This window comes from Falco punctatus (genome assembly GCF_963210335.1).
Source record: "Falco punctatus genome assembly, chromosome: 4".
Lineage (NCBI taxonomy): Eukaryota > Metazoa > Chordata > Aves > Falconiformes > Falconidae > Falco > Falco punctatus.
This window is the reverse complement of record NC_137583.1, coordinates 53,564,158-53,577,957: the sequence shown is the minus strand read 5'-3', so window position 1 is coordinate 53,577,957 and position 13,800 is coordinate 53,564,158. Positions and strand designations below refer to the sequence as shown.

The window sequence follows — 13,800 nt, the reverse complement described above, 5'->3', positions numbered from 1 at the left end:
CCCATGAACACAGCTACGTTTTGGCTTTCTGGAGAGACGAGACGTGGGGCTTACCCCCAGAAGGTCTAGAGTCCAAAATAAGCCTAGCTGCAAAATAAGCCTAGTCCAAAATAAGACAAGGTGAAAAGATAACAGTGCCCAACATCCCATATGAATCTGGATGTGACTGGAATCCCACATCTCTCATGAGCTAGACAAATGTCTGCTCTGCCCTTCATGTGGTCCCCGGGAGCAGGAGTCTTCTCATCAAAAGCCGGTCTCCCTGGATTCCCTCGGTGATTGATGGAGAGATGTAGAAACTTGAGGGTGTGAATAATTTAATCCTAACTGTCTAGAATACATCAGATGAATCATGCCCCAGAGGACCCCCAGCATCAAATGGAACTCCCTCAACCTGTCTTGCTGTCTGACATAGTGCACCCAAACTTTTGCTGACCCACTGCTCTTCTGCAGGCCTGTTTTAACTTTTCATAAAGTGCAAGTAGCAAAGAAAACACTCAGTTTTAGAGGAGTTATTCTGCATCCAGCAAAGGAAAATACAGTGGCTGGTTGTCAGCACCAGAGCAGTGTTGCATTAGAAATGAAGAGACTTATAAAAGAGGAGGTAGATTGGTTGTCTATCTCTTGGTGCTATGTCAAGGCAAGATGTCCTTTGGGAAGAGATATCATAGTAAAATTCAGATTTTGGTTTCATTCCAGAAGTCTTGAGGGGAAATTCTCCAGTCTGCATCATGCAAGAAGTCTGCTTGGATAATCTGACAGTCCTGGCAGGCCATAAACATGCAGCTTGTGCTTTACTGTGGGAAGCCAAGAGGCATTTGAGACCCAGAGATCTCATATCTCTACCAATAACATGCTATTATTGCTACTCCTTCCCATTGCCAAGTGGCCTTCAGAAAGATTATTTGGTATCATTTTGTGAAGGACACTGCCATGTCCATAAGACAGTATCGTCTGCAGAAACATCGTGAGTGCAGATAACAGTAATTCTTTAAGCTTCATGGTCCCCCTGGATAAGATGACATGGAGATACCACTCCGTCTCACACCATCCCATGCCATCCTGCCTTGATTTGATTTGGAAGTGCTGGAAGGCAAGACATCTACCCAGTTTCATAAGAAAGCAATCAAGTGGTTGTGAACACTCCATATTTCATTCCATGCTCATCCTGGTAGCTGCACAAACAGGAGCTGTATCAAAAAGGACACCTCTTTGCTAGACAGGAACAGGGTTAACCCAGGGGGGCGCGATCAGTGGGTCACTACAGCGCCCTTGTGGCTCTCATCACTCGCCTTCTAACAGGGTCGACGGCCAACAATTATTTCTGGAATTAATCTATGCCTCCGAGCCTCTGCATCACCCATTAGGCTCTCATTTGTCCAGCGGGGAATTTGATATATGTCCTCAGAGGGCACATCCGACGGGCGCAGACACTTGACAAAGCGACGGGACGCGCGTGCACCTGCCCCGGCTCGCTCAAAGCCCCGCGCACGCCGTGAGCACCCCAACGCGCAGAAAGGGACGGTGTGGCTTCCCAAGGCTGCACGAGTGTTAAACTCTAATAAACAAGCCCCGTCGGCGAAAGCTGAAAGAATCTGAGCCCTCCCCAACAAAGCATTTAATCCAGTTTGGCGTAACCTTTGACATTATTAGGGATCGCAGTGACCCTAATCCAATCAGATTGATTAACTAAAGCGGAGACCCCATAAGCTGACCCCCCTCTGGCCTCTGCTATTTAGTCCTGACCAAACAGTGGGAGCGACGTGCTGTATTTACACCACAATGGGTCCGCACTGAGAACCTGTTTCATTACAGAGCGACTTAAACTCCCATTACTCCATCAATGTATCATTCTTCAATAGTTCATTAAAAGCTGCTCCTCCACAATAACTATTAACCATTTCTCAGTCCAGCTGGCAGGTTTAAAGCCCCAGCCAGTCTTTAGCAGAAGGAGGTGGGAGTGAGTGAAAGAAACAGATAGACAAGGGCTCCCTTTTTAAATTTAAACGAACTGAGGGCTTAAATAGTTTGAGGTAATTTACTTTTATTGAATGGGGGGAGGAGAGGGAGGAAACTTTTATTTTGACTTAATTATGTGCTGAGGTCCTTTAAAGAGACAGGGCCATCATAAGCTTTTATTATATTACTTCTCTTGAGATTGGTTCATATTTCTGCCCAGAGGAGTTTCATAGAGAGTTGGCATGGTGTTGAGAGACTACAAAATGCACCACAACCCAAACATGGACAGTGTCTTCAGTCCACAGAACCTAAAACCAGGGTGAAAGACACAATTATACCCAACATACGGCACTTAAGTTTGGGGTGGAAAACGCCTGATAGGTTGCAATGTTCACATTCTGTTGTTGGTGACAGCATGTCCCTTTACTACATCCTCCAAAGTTTTATCTTGTATGTTTTTAAAGGCAACTCAAAAAGTCTTCCCTTGTCCTTAGGAAACTGAAAGACACAGCAACTGCCTGACAAGCCACCAAACCTCTCAGCTAAATGGCTGGGCATGGGCTGTGGCTAAGGTGATCACTTAAGGTCGTGTGGCTCCACTGCTTCACGCAATACAGGTGAAGAAACAGATGACAATTTTTTTTCCTCTAGCAATGACTCTGTTAGAAAAACTCAAGTGAGGGGTTCTTTCTACTGTCCGGTTGTTGAGATCTGCACTTCTGTGAGAGTAGGAATTACATGAACTGTAGCCTCTTATAGATGGTTGATAAACAGATAGGTATGTTTAGGCAGAGGGAAAGAGATCAGGCTCGCTTCTTTTCCCATACAGGCATCCTGTTCTTTGCATTCCCAATAGCCTAGGGTACCCCAGACACCTACAGTGTAGCAAACCTCTAGTGCTCTGCAAGAAAGACCCAACAGTGGCACCTATCTGAACATTTATCCATGGAGCTGCACCGCTACTCATACACTCCCAAGACCACAAAGGAGGAGAAAACCCCTCTTCCAACAGCCCCATAGCAATTTCACCCTCTGCTAATGCCTGAATCATTCCCCGTGCAGGTAGCAGAGCACAACGAGGAAGGTGACTCTGTTCCCTTTGAGCAGGGAACATTCATTCCCTGACCAAGGACCTGCAAAACAGAGTAATCAAATACTGGATGGAATGGAGGCATTCTGCTCTTCATATGTCCTGAGTGACATATGAAGAACTAGAGTGACATAGGTCCAAGCCTGTCAATATTGCTCCCACATAGCGGCAGGTCTGGATCCCCTGTACATCACCATTCCCTTATAGCCGAGCTCATGGATACACACCATTGCTGTTCAATATGTGATTCATTAGGTCTGGCTATGGAAATATTTAAAAAATAATAATACATTAATATAGTTGTAGCTAAAACATAAGGGATTTCTTTTCATAAGCAAGCTGATGGGAAAAAAAGAGTCCGGTTTTAGGTGAGATATCAGAATATGGCTCTTAACAGGACCAGAGTCTGGTGACAGTTTGGCATCGCTGAATCACAGCTCAAGCCTAGCCCTGAATTAGCAATGAGATACCAAAGCAGTGAGGGCAGCGCAGGCCGTGAAGCAGCCTCAGTGAGATTTGGGCCTAGAAAGTATTTCCTGAAGGCATTAAAATCGGCCTTTTTCAGTGAAAGAATTGCAGATAGTCGTGCAAGGCAAAAGGGAGTTGCTTTAGTGACTAGGCTGGGTTGTGCTGGGGGAGGATGGGGTCCCTATTGACTCAGACGAGAAGCTGCAGTTAGATCTTGGGTGACTTAAAATCCAAGCTGCAAAATAGGGTTTTGCTTGCTCGCTTTCTTTCTCTCCTTTCCTCCTTCTCTCTTTCTGGGTAGGAGCTCAAATATGTTCCTACCCTGGGGGATCTGCTGCACAAGAATGCGACTGAGCTGTTGTTTTTTTTTTTTTTCTCCCCTCTCCTGCTGTAGGTGAAGCAGAACTGAAGGGTGGTTTGATTCTCCCTCAAGGAACAACATTCTTCAGTTATGAAATCGTCCCAGCCTTCTTTCCCTCCCTGAGCCTGGCTACTGAAAGCCTGCAGTCTCAAGGAGGGACAGACTCTTCATGTTGACATCCTTGTGAGATAAGAGCTTTTGGAAGCTTGGGGGATCGAGATTCCTTCGATCAACAAGGTGGTGAGGGTCGCTTTCCTCGTGCACAGGGTGTAATTGCGACAGGAGATGTGGAGTATCTAATCCAAGACCGTCTGGGAGCATGATGTGCTCCATGTGTCCTTGAGGACATCCAGCCTTGTGACGAGGCAAAGACATTGGGTTATCTGGGTCACTTACTGCCTGTGCCCAGTGAATGCTCTTGGGCAAGTCACGTTGGGCTTGTGTCTATGGGGAAAATACTCAGTTTGGTAGTTGTGGCCAACTGCTGTAGTCACCCAGGAGGGATGTACCTAAAAGACATGCTTTAATTACAAGCAAAACATTGCGGTATGACACTTTCATAGGGACTCAAGTGCACCATGCTGCAGATCTTACAGGTGTGATTATTTTGGGATGATCTCTCACCGCTAAACCCCAGTAGTGACAGCAGCATTAACAAGGTGCCTCAGCTGTCCAGCTCTAATGGGGTAACCCCACTAGCCAAAACCACCCCTTCTCCTGCTGGGTGCCGGTAAACATCTCTTCTGGCTGGTGGAGGCCCTGCCATGATACAAACCAAGGCTTTGCTCTCTTCTGGCTGCCCTATTTTTCAAAATTAATGCAAGTGGAAATGTCCAAGTCTCTTCCGAGTAATGCAGCAAAAAAACCAACAAACCCCCTACCTCCAGATGCTGGAGGAGTGTGCCCCAAGATGGGTGTAGATCAGCTACATATGCCAATACAGGAGATTCCCTGAAAATATCCCAGATGCTCCCTCCTCTCTCATATGAGTTCAAACGGTGCTACTCCACTATTCCAGACAAAGTAATTCCAACTCTTAGATTCTCAGGACCTGTAACTGTTATTCTTTGCAAAATAAATAAATAAATGAATAAATAAATAGAGAAAGAAAGGAAGGAAGAAAAGAGGACTACCAAGCCTCTTCTGCTGGTGCTCTCCTAAGAGAAAGCAGCCATATTCCTGCACGGCTCTGCACAGGGCACCTGGAATTACCATCTGAGCAGAAATCAAATGCAAAATGAGTTTACATCTGGGATGAACCCCTCTGTAGTAAAGGGAAAAGCAGAGCTTGACCCAGGCTTACTGAGACCAGCAGGAGCAGGCTGAACTTTAAAATCAGTATTACAAGGGCAAAGAAGGATAAAATACAAGCTATAATAGGTTTCTGCCAATTTATAAGGGAAATGACCAGATACTCAGACTTAGCAACGTGCTTAAATCCCACTGCATTCAACAACACAGGGCAAAATATTTCTGAGTGCTCCCATTTATATCAGTGTGTCAGAGTTAGTTGCCTGAATTGCCACCCTCGTCTTAATTTGCCACATTTATAACCAATAAAAGCAGAACCATTAATTGATGGTGATTTCCTCAGGCCTTTGATCTTCATTATATCACATTATGGCATCAAAACTGATGTTATCTGGTCAGTCCAGCCCCTTGGAACCATCCCCAACAGCCCATCATTTCCCCTCTGCAATCATCCATCGAGCTGAAAATGCGGCATGAAATGCCATGGGGTCAGAAAAGGAGCCAGACGTCCAGCTTGATCACTGGAAACACAATAATCCTTTGTGCTCCTTCCAAGGGGCATAGGATCATAGGATAATTCATGTTGAAAGGGACCCTGGGAGGTCTGTAGCCCAACCTCCAACTCCAAGCAGGGTCAGAGATGACCCCACCCTCCGTGCGCTGCCAAACAGGGCTCTTCCCAGCTCTCTGGGTCACCTACACAATCCCAGTAGAGGTTTGAGGTAGAAGTAGTGGTTATCTGTGACTGGATGTTGTCTGTATAATCGAGGTGGTGGGTAAACACCCTCCTTACGTTGGGGAGGCACACGTGTCCTTGCTATTTCTCTAAGAATGCTTAATTATATTCTTGTCTCTACAAAAGACCACCTGAGTCAGGTTTGAGCTGCTTGGATGGGGTCCTGGGATAACAAAATTTTCCCTGCCTGTGTCACAGGTCTCCTTCATCAAGCTCAATTCCTGTTTCCTGCAGCCCGTTTTGCACGACATTCATCAGAAGCAAATGGGCTCACAGTAGGTTTCTCAAGGTCTTTGTTGCTACTCCACCATGGATGTTGCTGTCACCAAACCCGTAGCGCTGCACTCACCTTTATCTAGCACAGGCCCGAAGATGGCTAAGCTGTCATTGACAGTCGTGCAGTTCCACCTCCTCCCTCGAAATTGGTGTTGGCATTCCTGGATCCCAATCTTTACCCCTTCTGCTACGCTGGGCATGATCTCCACATAGTTCCGACAGAAGCGTAGCTGCTTGGGTACCAGTCCTGGGATGCTCCCGCAGAGGATGGGCTGAGTCCCCAGGGAGGAATACTGGTGACCAATTGCCAAGGACCTGGAAAAAAAACCAAGGAAAAAAGAAATGGTGTCAGGCTGGCTTTCCCCTTTGTACTTGGTTCACAAGAATGGGGATGGAAAACCAACATCTTCAGTTCTTCTGCATTTCCCTCTCCAGAAAACATCCTTTCCACTCTCGCTTCCCCCCAAACATCATCCTCTCTCTCCTGAAGTTCCCTACAGGATCAACAAGGCAAGAAACTCTACTTTTAATATCTTCCTTCCCTTTTCTTCATTCTCTTAAAACCTCATTCCATCATTGTGCTTCTTCTTCCCACAGACGCCCAGCTCATGAAGCTAGTTTCCTTTGCAACTGGAGGGTTAAACCCACATTTATTTCTTTGCAAGTCAAGCAAACCTATACAAGAGCACGTCAGTTTTACAGGAAATTTTGGCAGCTGAGGAAGCCCAGGGATTAGACAGTCAAAAGTACTTTCAGAGCTACACCAAATAATAATACCAACAGTGGAAGACACCATGCTCCAAGTCTTGCAAAAGCAATCACCAAGAACTGACAACAATCATACAGTTCAGCAGTGTGTCCTGTATATTTGAACCTTACCAGGTAACTTCTGTGCCCTGAAGGTGACCCTAAAGACTCAAGGAGTTTGGATCCTGAGAACTTTCAAAAGCCAACTCTGAGCTAAAGGCTGCAGGAGTGCTACATAAATGTGCTACCATAAGCAGTTAAATTTGCTGTGCTATAGAGGAAAGGGAGTGGAAATGTAGCCCTGCTGGAACAGAAGAACTTGGGTTAAAACTCTCCTAGGGCTCTAGTATGGGTCCAATATCAATGTTATTCTCCTGCGTGAACAGTGGTACTGATGCTACCAGAAACACTCGTGATTATGGGCATGCAAGTTGGGAGCCATGCCTGGGATACCAGTAACATCCCTGAAAGACTGGGATGGAAAAGATTTTCTACTGTTTAGCAAAGCATTTCCACACCTGCTTGATCCGAGCATATACTTTGCAAAGCAATACCGGGTCTTTCTAAGCAGGTTGAAGTGTTTTAAAAATAAATTATTAGAATGGCTGCCAGTGTCCTTCTGGATATTAATTTAGAGTATCTTCACCTTACTTTCACAACAGTTTCAGTTGGGAATTTTCAAAAATAGGGCTGTATTTTCAGAAAACAGCACCAGCTTTGCTGTACTGTCACAAGGATATGGAGAGCCTGCTTTGGCCATCAGTCTGTGAATTGCCTTGGTTAAAGTGAACAGAGTGAAATTAAAAAAAAAAACACAAACAACAAAAACCCCCAACAAAACAACACAACTTGAATGCAAATTCTGTGCTCAGTCTGTTGAAAGGAGTGTCCATGAACTATTATGTTGGTTAAAGCCTTAGAGACAAACAAGTCAGCTATGCAGAGAGATCAGCAGATATGTGGCTAATTAGATAGATTTTTAAAGTGTTTTTACTGGTGCTTCTAATAATAACCTTGATTACTAAAACTGAAGGGATTTTTAGAGTATAATTTCCTTTTATTCTAATTAAATCTCTTGATTGACTTTTCTGCTCAGAATTAATGACAAACAGAAACCTGCCTGGGCAGTGTGTATTTCTGTTTACATTCAATTTTGCGATGTGGTTTTCATTTGGGAACATCCTGGTGTGTTTGAACTATCAACAAGGCAGTCAGGGAACATGCCTTCATTGCTCTGACAGAAAAAAAAGTGCAAGAATTCTATCATTGCTGGAGTTCGGAAGAAAATTAGCTTGACTTTATCACTTCTCGGGGCTGGGATAAAAAATGCTTTAAAGTGTCTGTCCTTTTTATGGAAGAAAACCAGCTGCAGCCAGTTTGCTCCCTTCCTGGTGGTCCAGAGGGGACAGAAGTGAAAAGGAGATGGACATTCAGATGGTCAGGTACCACAACTATTTGTAGTCAGCTTTGCTGACTGTGCATAAACTAGCCTTTACAAATCAGTGCTTTCCAGGCAAGTAAGACACAGGGACATTCACTTCTGGAGCTCAAACGACTCTAGGTAAGAATCTAGACCCAAGATAACCAGCTCAGCCAAGAATGTGCCCTCCAGTAAATGAACTTTAGGTGGACAAGGTAGAAGGTGCCTGGGAAAGCAAAGAATTTGCAGCTGATTTCCTAAACTTAGATGCCCCTTTCCACCTCAGTTGCACGTTTAGGAGAATATTAATCTCACTTAACATTAGAGGACAATTCATCCTACCCAAGGGAGGTAAGATGAGACAAAGAGCATGAACTGTCCTCCAGAAGCACGTCTCTCTTTCCATTGCATTGAAAGAGGGAGGAAGGCAGCTCGCGTTAACCATAATCTTTGTTCATGTCACCTGCTTTCTAATGTCTGCAACATGGACATCTCCAGCTGATCTGCTCAGCCCAACCTGCTTTTTCAATTAGTCAGTGGAGAGAAACAGGCACTTCTAGGGCATGGTTCATCTGCCCCTTTTAGATGTCTGCTTTGGGATGAGGTGAATCATGGCCTTGCCTCCATTGACTGTATTGGCTAGGCTATCAAGACAGCCTGGGTGACTGGTTGAGTGGGATATGTCTGCACTGTAAAAGTCTCCAGATGAATCATGCCATGATACCAAACAACTGGAATGGCTAAGTTCCTTGAAAAAGTCCCACCCAGGAAAGCTAAGTGCTGTGTTGAAGCCCATGCAAAGAGCTCAGCTGTAGGAAGGAGACAAGCTCCTGCAGGAGCCTGCAGGAACCCACAGGAGAAGACCAAGAAAAAGGACCCAGCTAACTTGTTTTTCCTATCTAAGTGGCTTGATGTGGGTTTTCTTGAGCTTGAGATTAATTCAGGGAACAACTAGTGGCAGAAAAGCACCTGTGAAATGGAGCCCATGCCAAGCCAAAGGGTGTTTGCACTTTGACTGCACTGTGTACAGTTTTGTCTCATTGTTAAGCTATATACAAACACTGGATCAAAGTTTCTGGACTGAAGACACATTTTAAAACACCTTTTCGGGTTTCAGAGGACTTGTTGAGTGTGTTGCCTCTGTGGTCTTGTTGGGAATGTGGAGTCTTAGGGTGCCACATCTCTAAATCTCAATCTGTTCAACCCCCTGAGGACTGGCAGTTGGGAGGTATTCATAGATGCCATCTTCAGGCTTGGGAGCTAGATGGTCCTGTCTCTGTAAACAATGGGAGAGAGAGATGCCTTCATCAAAGCCTCTAGAGAAGAGCACTTAGTTGCTTTTACTCATCCTTCAGAGAACAATTCAGCCACTGACTACACAGGGAGTCCAGGATGTGGACACTTTCCAGTGTCTAAAGTTAACTTTAGTGGAAACATCTGTGGAGTTTGTTCCCACATCAACTGGAGTCACCATCATCCCTCCTAAAGCTTTCAGAAGCACCCTGTCCAGTTCCCACCAAAGATAAAGTATCCACAGAGATAGAATCAACCTGCTGTAGGCTCCATCCATCATGTTGTGAAGCCAGGAGGACTTTCTTGAGCTATTTAATAGGACCTGGATGAAGCTTTGGGATTCCAGTCTCATAAACTTTAATTATGTGAACAGCCAAACTCATGCCTGTCTATGTTTTTTGATGGTTACTACAGTGGCAGAGTGAAAATACCAGTCATAGGAAGAGGAGTTTATAGGTTGGTGCCCTCAACTATTCGTTTCCGTTGCTGGGAAGATCAGCTAAGATAAAAAAAAATAAAAACATGTAGAAATACTTTTAATTGCTTTTTACACTGCTCCCTTCTCAATACAGCAGGAAAACAGTCACACCTTGCTTTGATCTATGTTACAGTCTGGAAAGTTTAATCTGCAAAAGACAATCTCCAGCAGGAGTCTTGTTCTCAAGGTGTCATCAGGCACTGAGACAGTGTAATGTAAATTTGGCACTCCATGGAGGAGTGTGTAGTCACTTGACTTCCAGCTGAAGATACAGGGTGGAAGCTCAAAACATCTCTCCATGAAGAGTGCCTCTGCTGTTAGATGTAGCTAAGCACACTCCCCTTCCTAGCACGCTTGCAGACTCTGGAGTGTGATAACATCTAACAGAGCACCCTCTTTTGGTATCTGCCTTGCTTCCAGCTTCCAGATGTAAACACTTTCTCCCTCCATCTAAAGTCAATTTATCTTTAGGAGAACCAAATTCTTTCAGTTTCCTGTCCTTTTTATTGATCATGAGGTATGAACCTTATGAACCTCCCAACCCTCCCCACCCCCTACAAAAAAACACCACGACCACAACCACCAAAACCTTTAGAAAAGGTTGGGAAAGTCAATAAAGATCAGAATCTCATTTTGCTGTTACTCAACTCTCTAGTAGCTCCCATCATTCATTTCTTTCTCACTGTTTCCAATGATTAAACCTGTCTTTTGCATTTTTCCACTCTCCTGTGATCTGCTTCTCAACTGTCTTCTGCATGTGGGTGGTTTTGAAAATGTGATGTTGAAAAATGAGCCAAGTGTCACCTATTGTGGCCTAACCAGGCATCAGCTTCAAACTTCTTAAGCACCAAGACTTCCCAGATGCATTGACACCAACCTCTCCTTTTCCACTGGAGAATTCATGCAGCACTCCAGTGTACAAACACATCCCCAGAACAGGTACTGCTCAAGTTTGAACCAAGGGAAAGGGTCAACGAGCTGTTCTTTCCAAGCCAATTAGCCTTTTCTTCTCATTAGTTCAGGAGGAGGCATGAAAACACTGTTCTGTATGTCCACAGCCAAAGTTCTTGGCTTATCTTTAAGCCTTGCATGCCCTGAAGTGTTTAATTCAACCTTCAGTGAGCATTTTTCTTTGCCAACACACCTAGAGAGCTCTTAATTTCCCTTATCTCAATCTATCTGCTCCTTCAGCAGAGCCGTTGTAAATAAGTACCTGGCCACCTTCTCAATAAATTACATGTACTCTGCCTTTTGGAATGGACAGCCAGTTTATGAGGAAGAAATATGCAGGAAATACATGCTCATAGCTTTTTCAGAAAAAGAGAAAGCTTCAGTTCTGGATGACCTAGCTGTACAGCACCACTTACTGACTTTTCAAGGTCACTACCTTCTCAGTGTGGCTGTCAAAAGTCCTTGACACATCGGTGGCAGCATATAGCAGCACATACATCTACTTGCTTCTTCCTGAATCCTGTTATTCTTGAACATTGCAGGAGTTCTATTTTGCCTGTCTATGGCATCTTGGAGAGGCCTTTTGCTGGCTCCAAGTGCTGCTGAGAGCTTCCTCAGCAAACGTCCTTCTGGGGTCCCCGACACAGGTAAAATAACTGCATTTATTGATATTGGACAGCTAGAGTGTAACTTGTCTAATGACCCAGGATAAGACCCAGAAAGCACCAAAGTGCCCACTGAATATTGAGAACTGAGCAATAGCAATGCCTTAGCTCTCTTGTCTTACACAGAAGCAAGGTGGCAGACGGTCCTGCTGAAGAAGTTAAATCAAAGGATGTCCACCTGCTTACAACAGATTTATGTTTGCTAGCAGATGCCCTAGGTTTTCTTCTGTGCTGCTCCCTTTGCGTGGGATCCCCTAACGGCAGGATGTCACACCTCCTCCCAGTCCTTTCTCATTATCTCTTCAGATTTCCAGAGGTTCATCTCACTTTAATGTCCTTTCTTGCTCCTTTTGGCTGCCTTTCTGTGGTGCCACATCTAACTCTTTGAAGATGGATCTCAGCCACATGATGAAGGAGGGGGCAAGATGTGCAGAGCTAAAAAGATGCAGACTCAATAACACGCCCTTGGTATTATGATACTACAATACTGAAATGAAGAAGGTGGCTGGAGAAGTCTTCGTAGGTTCTGTCAAGCTACAAGGAAAACCTATCAAGGGTTGTCTCACACTTCCTGGTACTAGACCAGAAGGGCTCTCAGGGAAGCTGCTAGCAAGTGATGAGTGGAAGGTCCTTGCTCCATCCCACAGCATCCCAGTTAGGCCCTCTGTGGTGCCCCAACCATAATCCCCCATGGGCTGCTGAGGTTGGCCAGCATGAACTTCATGTATCTGAGGCTGCCTAAAAACAAATATGGGGAGAAATAAGCAACTGGGGGGCTGTGAAGTTTCAAAAAGAGTGGAGGCTGCCATGAATGGTAAATGGCACCTGGATGTTCAAGAGGCTCATGGGACAGGATCTGTAAGTCAGCCTTGATTCAGTTCCCACAAACCCTCACCACACAGGGCTGGCATACACGATGGAGGAACTAAGGTGCCCACCTAACAGGGACAGCTGGAACATTAGTTAGCAGAATGATGTCCTTCTCCATTTAAAATGATGGGGTTTGTCAAGCTGGGAAGGATACCCCAGAGCTAGGGACCAGACACAGGAGACATAGTTGAGTCTACTGTGTCTTTTACACTCTGATAGCATACATCAGCTCCCAGCTCCATGGAAGTCTTCTGTAGAGACTTGAACCACCAACCTAGAGGCCAGGTGGCTGGACAGGTAGAAGAAATAAGTCTACACTTGTATAATGGTGTTCTTTTACGCAGAAAAACACCAGTGTTCTAGCATATGTTGTGTTTATTTTTCTGTTTTCCTAAGAAAATGAAAATGAAAATAAAACCTGGAGAAGTTTTGGAATGGAAAGAAAGGAAATGGAACTTGACAAACCCCATCATTTTAAATGGAGGACATCATTCTGCTAACTAATGTTCCTCCTGGGTGGAAGGGATTTTCTTCTATGACATTAAAACTATCCCAGACCCAGGCAATTACAGAATGTGGACAATAATGAGATTTTTAATTAACTTTTTAGTTGAAAATTTGAAAACCAACTTAACATAGATCAGCAAAGCAATAAGTTTAGCATTAGAAGACATGAATCAAGATTGTAATGAAAAAGAATTTTTTCAGTGTGAGGGGTTTTTTTTTGTTGTGTATTGTCCACTAATAACGAAACCTCGATGTAAGCAGTCTAACACTAATTACCAAAGTGCCATATTTTAGTTCAGAAATTATGAGTGTGTAACATTGATTGCAGTGAGGCCTTCAGCTTTTGGTCTCTGAGGATCTGGCTATTGGCAGACTATTGCTAAGAGGTTCACAAAAAGAACTAAGAAATCCAGCCCTGTTGTTAGATCAAATTCACTGTGCAGGTGTCCATCCTTCCTTTTCCTTTCAGTCTGGAAAAAAAAAAAAGACTGAAACCTACTGGATTAACTGTTCTTTCCACCTCTCTTGTTAGATATCTCCTCTTACATCGTAGAGAGGAGTATAAGAGCTATATTTAAATTCTTTTTCTCTTCTAGCCCAGAAAGTATGTACATAATTTTGTGGCTGGGTCCGATCCTGCAAACACGCAGGCATGGAGGTAACTTTTCTCCCATGAATAATTCCCTCACCCTTGCCCTGCATTAATAATAACGATGGTGATGATGATG

At 44.4% G+C, this 13,800-nt stretch overlaps 1 protein-coding gene across 1 annotated transcript in view; it reads right to left on the bottom strand.

The window, feature by feature from the left end:
* The window catches only part of WNT3A (Wnt family member 3A), a gene marked incomplete at its 5' end in the record, with an annotated part of 138,110 nt that overhangs the window by 106,599 nt on the left and 17,711 nt on the right, over positions 1 to 13,800 (bottom strand). The window contains one exon of the mRNA XM_080387150.1: positions 6,215 to 6,456. Coding sequence (XP_080243276.1) covers positions 6,215 to 6,456 — 242 coding nt within the window. The remainder of the gene's footprint in view (positions 1 to 6,214; positions 6,457 to 13,800) is intronic.